Raw genomic sequence first — 11471 nt, 5'->3', positions numbered from 1 at the left:
GCTATGAACATTGGGGTACATGTGCTCCTATGCATCAGCACTTCTGTATCCCTTGGGTAAATCCCTAGCAGTGCTATTGCTGGGTCATAGGGGAGTTCTATCGATAGTTTTTTGAGGAGTCTCCACACTGTTTTCCAGAGTGGCTGCACCAGTTTACATTGCCACCAACAGTGTAGGAGGGTGCCCATCTCTCCACACCCTTGCCAGCATCTATAGTCTTTTGATTTGTTCATTTTAGCAACTCTGACCAATGGTAGGTGGTATCTCAGTGTGGTTTTGATTTGAATTTCCTTGATGATGAGTGACACTGAGCATCGTTTCATGTGCCTGTTGGCCATCTAGATGTCCTCTTTGGAGAAGTGTCTATTCAGGTCTTCTGCCCATTTCTTCACTGGATCATTCATTTTTCATGTATGTAGTTTAGTGAGCTCCTTGTATATTTTGGATACTAGCCCTTTATCTGATATGCCATTTGCCACTATCTTTTCCCATTCTGTTCAGTCACAGTGCAATCTAATCACTTTCACATTTGTTTCCTTAGTTCTGAAAAGGACCCTCTTTTCAAGAACAGACAAGGCAGTATGTTGCCACTTACAGATGCCGCAGTAGAGGGAGGGAGAGAAAAAGCAACTTGACCAAGGTTGGTTAGCTGAGAGCGTAAAGACTAGAGCTCAGGGCTTCAGAATCCTGCCTCTGGGCAATGCAGCACCAGCAACATGTGGAGAGGGGTGGAGCTGTTGGGGATCGAATCCTCTGTTCTCTGGAGTCCAGTTTGCAGAGCTGCTCAGAGGAGAGAACTCACACCAGAGGGCCATGCCGCTCCCCCACTGCTCCAGGTACCCCACGGGTCACCGGAATTACATTTAATCCAAGTGTGGTTCTGGACCAGAAGCGTCAGCACCACCCAAAAGCTTGTTAAAAACACAAATTAAGGATACCCACTTCAGATTCACGGAGTCAGAACATTTGGGGGTGGGATCTGTGGTTTTCAAGTGCTGCTGATGCTTAGTAAAATTTGAGAAACATTAAAAAAAAATTTTTTTTTGAGAGACAGAGAAAGACAGCGTGAGCGAGGGAGGGTCAGAGAGAAAGGGAGACACAGAATCCAAATCAGGCTCCAGGCTCTGAGCTAGCCGGCAGCACAGAGCCCGACGCTGGGCTCGAACCCACGAACTGTGAGATCATGACCTGAGCTGAAGCTGGACGCTTAACCAACTGAGCCACCCAGGCTCCCCAAGAAACATTTTAACTAAGGGATTCCCTGGCTGGTCTGGTTGATAAAGGAGATTAGTTAAATATTTCAGTTTTGTCCTTTGGGTAGATCACAGTACTTCCTAACTGATGTTCTTTGTGTAACATTATGTACTATCTTGTAATATTTATTGTAGGGTAGGATAATAAAATTACTAAAGTGGTGGAGACTTCCAGCGGCACCTGGAAGGTGAGCAACCAACTCTTGATTTTGGCTCAAGTCATGAGTTCACAGCTTGTGAGTTTGAGTCCCACATTGGGCTCTCCACTGACCAGGAAGCTTGCTTGGGATTCTTTCTCTCTCCCTCTGTTTTCCCCCTGCTTGTACTGACTCTCTCTCTCTGAATAAATAAATAAACTACAAAAATAAAAGTAGTGGAGACTCCAGTTATGGTTTAAGTTACTACTATTGGTATTCAACTGTTTTGTAAGTACAGAATCTTGTCTTCTTCAAAAGACTAAATTCCCCAAGCATGAGACTCATGTTTATTTATATTCTCACAATACTTGGTGTAGGCTTCCGAGGAGAAGTGGTGCTTAAATCTATTTTACTTTAGTAAATCTTGTCATTAACTATTAATGACATTGGACTAAAGACAAATATGTTTAGTGTGTGACTTCATATTTGATAATAGGACTTATAGGAGTAAGTGCTAAATTTATTAGTTTTACTTTTTACCATATATGTATACCATTATAATATATTACATATTATACATAATATATGTTATATATTATGTAATATATTATACAATATATTACATGTTGTACATAATATATGTTATATATTATGTAATATATTATACAATATATTATACATTACATCATTATAATCATATATATGTGTGTGTGTATATAGATATGGCCTGAAGTTTACCACACATGAACTTGACTAAGTAAATTCTTTGAGCTTAAATTTATTCATTTTAAACAGAGCAACCAGTATACTATGCCCATTTCATAGGGACTATAAGAAGATTAAAAAGGATAGATCAAGAAAATACTTTCTAAGAAGTACAAGGTTCAACATAGTTAGATCATACTATCTAACTTCTCTTTTGAACACCTTACATTTTTCAATCTTCTATGTTTATCTGCTTTTTTTTTTATTTACTATAAAAGGAAAAAGTGAGTCTGCAGTGGAATGAAGATATTCAAAGTGACAGGAGTCTTGAATCATGTAATCTGTGCATCAAAAGACTAGAATTGACTCATAATTTTTCATGTGTTGGAATGGTGATAATGGAAGGATGCTAACTGGCACTTCTCAGATAAAGCTGCCAAGATTTGAATAACAACAGTGGAGATTGGTGTTGGGAATAAAAAAGAACTTTGCAGTCATCAAGACCACACGTCTGGAAGCGGGGCTCCCAGGGAGGCTTCAGCAACTCCAGTGTCAGTTCAGCTGCCTGACTAGGTTGCCCCGCCCCGAGAGTCTGGAAGTGATAACAAGTAACATCTTGATGAAATTTTCAGGTCTCAGTTTTGCAACAGTCAGTATATTTTAAGTTGAGCTTTGTCATCTGAGGTAGGCTTCTGTCTTCTAGGAAGCCTGAACTAGAAGATTATCATTAGGTTTACTGTGAGTGGTTTTGTTGAAAGGAAATCAAACTGGCTGCAATTTATAGGAAAAAATCTCCCTAACTACAGAGTGGAGTGCTAATAAAAACTTAAAGTTTAAAACACTCTCTTGTGCAAGTATTTGTAGGACTAGGTTTATATAAATTTCATCCATGCCTTTTTATCCTGATATAAAGACTTACCACTGGAAAACTGAAAGGCTGACAGATTCATATCCTGATGACCTATTGTTACAGTAGTTACATGCTGTGGACGATGTTCAAACTCTGACATCAAGAGTACAATTATTCCAAAAGAATAACTGTTAAATAAGCACTTTCATGGGCATTGCCTTATGATTTTGGTTAGAAAAATCAGTCCTAGAAATATTATTTTAATGTACTATACAAAAATTATCTCTTCTGGTCAAATTTTTTGAATTTTGTAATTTTCCCAAATATTATATATTTTAATCTGGGGACCAACAAAATTGCAAGTGAGAAAAATCTTTAAATTTTTGTTATGGTTTTATAGTATAAGGTATGGCTGCTTCTCTTAAGTACAGTTCCTAGAGAAGCTATATTTCCAGATGACTAGCAAAATGATTGCCTAAATGCATTAATTAACCTTTATATTCACATAAAAGTGTTTTGTGAGAACAAATGTACACAAAATGTTATCTTTAATCATAGCTAATAAAAATGGGTTATATAAACACAGGTTTTACTACTGCAAATGTCTCCTTGACAAATGACAGGACCTGATTCTTTTATTAAAAGATAATTAGAAATGTTTCACAAGGGATTCAGAGCCTTCCTCCTGTTTGCTTGCTTTTGAGATAATAAGATGAAGAGTCTTGAAGTAGCATCTAATGATTACACTAACTGTGGAAGCCTGGGTTGGATATTTCCAGTAGTTCTAGATTTATTTCACAAAACAAAATATTGAAGTTAAATATTGGGTGTTTATGCATGGAGGTAAAGGCCCATTTTAAAATGCGATAACCACGATGATGTTGATTAGATTAAGTCAATATTTTTTTCCAAATCTGGTCATCCTGGTGTGTCTACACCCGAAGTCCCCGTTGTTTTCTTAGCTGAGCCTTCAGACAGCCATGTATTCCCTACATTATACGCCCTCATCACTCTCCTTGCCTCAAAGCCTAAATCACGGCAATTGTTTTAATAAGGCCCAGGCTAGGTCTTAAAAGTAGTCATCAGGTTGAAGATATTTCCTCTTCCAAGTGTGTCTGTGCTAAGAAAGGATAAGAGCATCTCAAGGTTGTTAGACAAAACGACGATTTCACAGGTTTGAGCTCCATGGTGGGAACACTTTTGCCAAGAAGCACAGGTAAGAGTAGCCGGTACTGGTTAAAAGGGCAGTTTCTGGAACCAGAAGGCCCGGGCCCAAATTCTGTACCTAACTGTGTGACCTTGGGTAAAAACCACTTTACCTGTCTGTTTCTCCATCTGTAAAAGTACTTTTTAGGATTATTGGATGATTAATAGCACTAATTTTGCATAGTATATAGTGCCTAGCATGTTATATATATATGCAATATAAGGGTTAAAACAATAAATGTCATTCCTTATAGACACGCTACAAAGTTTATGTCTACGCCAGAAAACTGAATCTTGAAAGAAAACAATGGCAGAGAAAAACCTGTTAATGAGCAATGGTAACAACAACAACAACAACAACAACAACAACAACGAAGGAATGGATAACCTTGAGCCTTAATCCAACTTTGTGTTGACTAACAGTGTGTCCTACTGACTTTGTGGCCAGTTCTATTTGAGACTATGCTTTTAGGGCCCTATTTGGGAAATGCTGTATTTCTAATTTGAGACGTTTTATGTATAGTATAATTTTTCAGGATGCATTTCCAGAAATGCGGTAATGTTTGTCTGGTCAGCCATCCACGGCATGGGAGGACTGACATATGGTATTTCTGATGGTGTTCTTCGAAGACCGATCTTTTCCTCTGGGTTGACTTTCTTGAATAGTACCAAATAATGGAAGCCCTCTATTGACTTAAGTAAGAGAAAACACATATATAATCTGTTTCCAATTATGCAGCCATACTCAGTAAATTATTAATAATTTTCTCACGTGGTACCCAGAAAGAAATTCAATTGGGCAAGTAATAAGTATGACATATGTTGAAAGGCATTTTTAGTACTGTTCCATTTTCTGTTTTAATTTCTGCAGTATGTGGAGTATTTGTAGTGAATTATTTGTATGGCAAATGTGTTACAGATTTTTAGATATTCCCATAACTAAAAGGTTGTGAGTTGACCTTTTTGTTCTGCACATTGTTTTGTTAATAAGAGCAAGTTAGCAATATTGATTTATCATCTTTTGCAACGGTGCCACAAGCCATATTCATTTTGTCTTAGATACACACACGAGCCAAATTCTCATTTTCCACCTTTCTCATGAAGGTTTTCTGTGGAGTTCTACAATATGAATATATTTTTAAAAATCCAATTAAGAGAAGGTGATGGCAGAGAACATATAACTCCCAGAGGTATAAAATCCCTAAAAGAATGAGTTTGGAAGAGAAATGTTTTCTAAAGATTGCCATGCATTTGAAAATAGTAAGACCTAATATCAAAGCTTATTGTGGGAAGAACATGTATATGACAATTCTCTACTTCTAAATTGGATATGTTTGGTGGTTAGAATCAGCATCATCTGGTAGTTTGTTAGGAATGCAGAATGTCTGGCCTCAGTGAGACCTTCTGGATCAGAATTTGCATTTTAATGAAAATCACAGGTAATTCATATGCAGATTAAAATGTGAGGAACACAGTAATATAAAACTATTAAATATTTTACAGATGGATTATAGTTTCATGAAACATAAGATAAAAAATATCCCTGCCAATGCAAACATGGGAAAATCCATTTTTGATGATCCTAAAAATTAGTTTATGCTTGTTTTTGGTACCTCTCCTCAGATATCACTTTGTATCTGCATTTTAAGTGCTAGCCTGCAGGCTCCCTGAAGGTGGACATTGACATTCAGGTATGTCCACAACATCTGAAGCACATTTTAAACAAATGAATAAGTAAATAAGGTTTTTGTTTAATTTAGTCCTTTATTTAAACATTAAAACATTCTGTTCTTAAACAATTTTGCTATTACTACTGACCACTTTCTATCATTCGTCCACTACAAAGTTCCAAAAGTAACATAAGTGATAATATAATAGCAATGTAATGAAACTAGGAAGTGAAGTTGTAACAGAATAACTAACCAGAATTTACACCTACTTCCACTCATTTTATCTGTCTCCTTGAAATGGTGCACAAACCCTTGTCATTTGGTAGGGTAAAGTATGCCATTTTTTTACTGAACAAGCAATTGAATGTTCCAGATTAAAATAAAAACATTTTATTAAATAGCATTTGAAACTGGGTTAAAAAAAATCAGGGGCGCCTGGGTGGCTTAGTTGGTAAGGCATCCGACTTCGGATCAGGTCCTGATCTCACAGTTTGTGAGTGCTGACAGCTGAGAGTCAGAAGCCTGTTTCAGATTTTGTGTCTCCCTCTCTCACTGCCCCTCCCCTGCTTGTACACTGTTTCTGTCTCTCTCAAAAATAAATAACCATTAAAAAAATCAATCATCTATTTCTTAAGAGAACTTGATTGCCCTCTAGTGGGGTGAAAAGTAATGTGGACTCCAACGTTTTCCGGTTGAGAGAACTAGGAAAGAGAACTAGCCTCAGTTTTGAAAACATCTGGGTCACCAGCTGATTTTGGTCTTTTCTTCTTGTCTGGCAGATGTCTTGCACTTTCATATATGGTCACAGATGCCCGAGAGAACAGAATAGCGTGTTTTTCCCCAAGAACAAAGAGGAATTGATGTGAGCTGGAATTAGATGTCAGCAGCTTGGGAGCAGCCACACCCAAAGCAGGTAGCTTTGGGCCAGTTTCATGCAGCCTTGTGAGCAAGGAGCTATTGAGCTGGAATGGGGCATAGAAGTCAGTCCTGTTCAGTTGGAGTAAAAAAACAGTGGTGATCGATAAATCAGGAATTTTCCTAAAGATGGTCTGGATTCATTAATGAGAAAAATGCTCAGTTAAGTATGTAATTGATCCATCTCCCATTTCATTTTTAACTGTATGGATTTAACTTAAAATTCTGGATGATAACAATGACTAGATATTCAAAGAATTAAATAACTATGTAGATCCTAAATTATAGGGAGGAAAACTATTTTATTGTGTGAATCAGCTTTATGGCCCTCTGAAATGGCTGAAGGGCACTCTTGAATCTGGGTAAAATGTAACCTCTTGCAGCCTTTTCATCACAGAGAACGGATTATTTGATGGAAGACATACAGGTTACATGATTGAATGCTTATTCCAGAATCTACCCATTAAAAATTAAAAAATTCCCAAAGTAAGAAAGTGTGTTTCTTGTGCAACAAATAAAGTCCTACTAAAAATGTTAATGACTAAGAGCAGAGGCAATGGTTCTAACAATAAAAATACTCCCCGCCCCCTTAAGATAGAATAAGTTGCCACCAATTACTTTACAAAATGATTGTGAATTGTGACTAAACAAAACTCCAGATTTCAATGTTAAAAACCATTCAATCTTAATTATTTCTTATTTCAAAATGTGCTTTCAGAGAATTTTAACACGTGTAGACAAACATCACCAGGTATGTTCATTTATACCATCATGCTCCTTATCAGGGCTACACTGGGTCACATAACGCTTATTGCATAGGTTCAGCTTACTCAGCTGGTATTAGTCACATATATAATTAATCGAAAAGCTGCTGTTGTTTCTTTTTTAGTTTTATCTCGAAATCCTGACCAAATCCTCATTTTTCCACTTCTGGTTATTTATACGTCCATTTAGAAGGTGCCCACTTCATTGGAGAAGATAATGGGGAATACTATATGCACCTAGTACAATCATGCTGAATAATTGTTTAATGAATCAGGAAAAAGCACCCGCCCTAGTGATTAATTGATTACACTTTGCAACTGAAACGATTTCAAAATCCATTATTTTAACATTGCAGAGGTTGTACTTCTTTTCATGTTTTGCAAATACAGCTTATTCATAGCAGAAAGAACCCTTGCATTTTCATATTATGGGTGGGATTTTTATTAATGGGATAGTCTACCATCTCACGCCATTCAGGCTTCTGGGCAGAATTGAGACTGTATCAAGAATCAGCAATTGGAAGAACAGTTTCAAAAAAAAAAAGGAAAAAAGCAGTTAAAATTTTCTGCATAACCTGTATTTATATATTGATAGATATAATCTTATGGAATACGCAGTGAAAATCATAACATCTCAATTATATATATATATATATATATATATATATATATATATATATATATATAATTTTACCCATTGCAGTTACAAACAATCATATGCGGAGAATTTTCCAGCAATCTTTGGCACACAAATCCTACTCTTAGTAAGCACCTGCACATAATATCCGACCCACATGAACACATGTGATTCCGACAGGAATTGAAAATACATTCGCTTTATAACGTAAAATGAACAACAGGACAAACAAATTCTTTCTTTAAGGGGTGGGGGAGAAGGGAGGGAGGAGTAGAAGGAAGAAAGTGAGTGCAACAAAGGTTAATAATCCTTAATCAAATTCAATCACTTGAACCTTTTGAACAAATAAGGCATTGAGTCATAAAATAATAATAATAATATTATAATGATAATGATTTAAAGTAATATTGATAATGATGAGTTTGTAAGCCGCCCTCCTGCAGCAGAAACCTTTTGGTGGGGGCGCGGAGCGCAGAGCGAGATCGCCCCCGTCCCTCACTCTGACAACCTTTCTGGGCTGGCGGGTGAACCGCGAATTGTGGGAAGCGGGGGTAGCTCAGGACACTGCGCAGAAACCTGTCTCCAGGGCTGCACCCGCGGGGGCGAGCGCCCAGCTCCCGGGAAGGGAGCACAGGGCGCGGCGCTGGGCTCTGCAGGGCTGGCAGCGCTCCACGCGCCGGCTCGCCTAGTGCGCCCCCACCCGGCCAGCGGCTGCCTAGTCTGGGTCGCAGCTGGGAGGGGTGGGGCCCAGCCGCGCCCCGAAGGATTAGTGAGGGTCCCTCTTAGAGAGACTATCTAAAGGGTCTCCGTCCCGGGAAATAATAGAGAACGGTGAGTGGGCGGAGTGTTTCAGCTAGGGGAAAGTGCCTGAGCTCCGAGGGCTGTGGGAGGGCGAGAAGAGGAAAACCCTCCCGCACCCCTGAAAAGGGGTCACCTCTGCGGTCTTGCGGCCGGCTGGGGTGGGGCCGCGCCTTTGTGTGGCCGGCCGGGGCTCGAGCCAGCTTTTCTGCAGAGCCACCCACTTGGCTGGGAGGGGCTCGGCGCCAGAACTCAGAGCAAAGCCGGGTGTCTGCGCATATCGAGGGGTGTCTGGGCTGTTCTGGACTGTGGGGCTGCAAGAAGGGGCTCTAGGACTGCAGATTGTTCAACAGCCTTTCCCCAGCTCCGTTTCCTTGCCCAGCCTCGGAGCCCTAGGTCTTTCCGGCACCAAGGAAAGGGTGGGGCAGGGCGGAGCTGTGCAGAGCGAGCCCCGTCCGGCGCTTTTCCCCCTTCTCCGCAACCAGCACCGGGTCCCGGGGGAGGGGTGCTTCCAGAACCACCAGACCTCGGGCCCCTCCCTGCCTGTCCACCCCCGGGGCCACCGAGCGCCAGAGCCGTGGGACACTGGAGGCGCGCGACCGGTTGGCAATCTCTGAGTCTGGACTGTTTCTCTGATACAGGTTGAGCCTATGAAAATTGCCATTATTTGGCCGTGTTTGACCTACAAGGCAGGTATTTCACGTGGCTCAATTTAAGAAGTTGGCCTCTCTTGTATCTGTATTATTCTATCTACACATACCTAGATTCCCGAAGCTTTTACCCAAAATGATCAATGAGTCAAAGAAGCCTTCATTGGCATCAATGTCTACTCACTCAATGTCGTTTTGAAAAGAAAAATGTTAACCCACTTTTTCCCTCCTCTCTATGTAAAACGGAACAATGAGGCCAGGGTGGGGAAGGCAGGGCGATGGTGGGGTCTGTTTCGGAAACCGAGGTTGGGAGTCAGGAGCGCGAAGCCCGGGGCGTGGCCCTGAGGGCTGGGCTCCTGGGCGTCGCGCTGCGTTCCCCACCCGGCACTCTTTCGGCAGATGCTGCTGCACCCCGCAGGGGGGAGGAGCGAGGGCGCCGGCGCGGCTTCGCACAGGGTGGGGCCGTCCGCATTGTGCGCCCAGCGCTGCAGGTGCCTCCCCCTGGGACCGCTCGTCCTCACACAAAGAAACCCCACCCCAATGCCTGAGAAACCACTGTCCCTCCACCCCTCCCCACAGCGCGCTTCCCCGCCCCTGCAGCTGCCCACCCGCGCCCTCCAAGCCCTCCCCGACTTCCTCTCTCCTTCCCCTCCCTTTCCCTAAAACAAAGGAGCGTAGCACCCCCACCCCCCGCCCTAACCTCCCCGCACCGCGCCCCAGGACTAGCGGTTTCTCCGACGAGACAATACCATAAAATTTGCCCGGTTCTCCACCCGCCCCCCGTCTCCACCCATCTTTCAAACAGCCTAGAAAGGACCGATTTGACTTCGCATCTTCTTTTTCCTTTCCCCTACCTTCCCTCCTCTTCCCCATTTTCTTTTTTTAACTAGGGAAGAAATAAAGGATGTTACAAAGCACTTTCCAAAATGTCCCTTAACCTCATTTAAGCAAACAGTAAAGGTAGCTCCCCCCCGCCCCCCCCCCTCCACGATTGAGCCCTAATTTTAAACATGGAAACAGAATACATTCTCTACCCATGGGAAGGCAACTTACCTGCTTCTACCTTTCAAAAGAAAATTTTAGTTTTAAATTTCCAGAGACACCCTCTTTGCCCTTCCCAAACCCCCAGAACTGCCTTCGTCCTTCTCGGTTCCTGTTTTACCATTAAAGTCTTTTTCTCTATAAAATATCTTTGAATGCCTTCAAAGCTCTAAGAGAGAAGGTGCGAGGTGGGCTCCAGGTCGAGCCGAGGGAGAACGAGGCGCGATGCCTTACCCATTGCTGTTTTAGCCATTGTAGGGATGTGCAGATGCTGAGCGGTGGTGAAGGCGAAGGGTCCAGCTACAGCAGCGGAGAGAGCGAGAGAGAAGACTGAATAAGGCACTGAGTCTGCAGAGTGGGACTGTGCGAGAGAAAGAGCAAGAGGCAGGAGCCCATGAATAATTATCACTCAGAAGCTCAAGCAGATTGGCTCCCAAGGTCCCCTGACATGACTCCCGCAGAGTCAGAATCTCCAAGCATTAAATATTGATCGACCAATGGTGCTGGAGTACAAAGTAGCAGAATGCAGTTTGAAATGGAAATCAGTCCTTCCTTAGCAGCTCCCCCCCGTTTTGGGGGCCTGATAGTACAGTCCAAGTAGAGTGGAGCCTTAGCCCAGAAGCCTCCTAGGAGCTAAGAACTGGGCTGTGCCTACCTGGGAGCCAAGAGGATTGACTTTGTTCACACTTGTTTTATCTCACAAATAGACATACAAAAGGGAAAGGGATTTAAAGCTTTGAGAAGTCTTCGTGCTCACTAGTGAAAACATCTGTTTAAACATTGAGGTTTTACTTGTTCATGTTTTCTCTTTCACCTTTGGCCCTCTTTGGGTAGTTTCTAGTCTC

At 41.6% G+C, this 11471-nt stretch overlaps 1 protein-coding gene across 1 annotated transcript in view; it reads right to left on the bottom strand.

Annotated features, from left to right (window-relative positions):
• The window catches only part of STMN2 (stathmin 2), a 51259-nt gene extending 40162 nt beyond the window's left edge, over window positions 1-11097 (bottom strand). Inside the window, exon 1 of the mRNA XM_029923517.1 lies at window positions 10861-11097. Within this exon, the coding sequence (XP_029779377.1) occupies window positions 10861-10879 (19 nt within the window). The 5' untranslated portion in view covers window positions 10880-11097. The remainder of the gene's footprint in view (window positions 1-10860) is intronic.
• Between the last annotated feature and the right edge of the window lie 374 nt (window positions 11098-11471).

This window comes from Suricata suricatta, chromosome 15 (assembly GCF_006229205.1).
Source record: "Suricata suricatta isolate VVHF042 chromosome 15, meerkat_22Aug2017_6uvM2_HiC, whole genome shotgun sequence".
Classification (NCBI taxonomy): domain Eukaryota; kingdom Metazoa; phylum Chordata; class Mammalia; order Carnivora; family Herpestidae; genus Suricata; species Suricata suricatta.
This window is presented reverse-complemented; position numbering and strand designations above follow the sequence as displayed.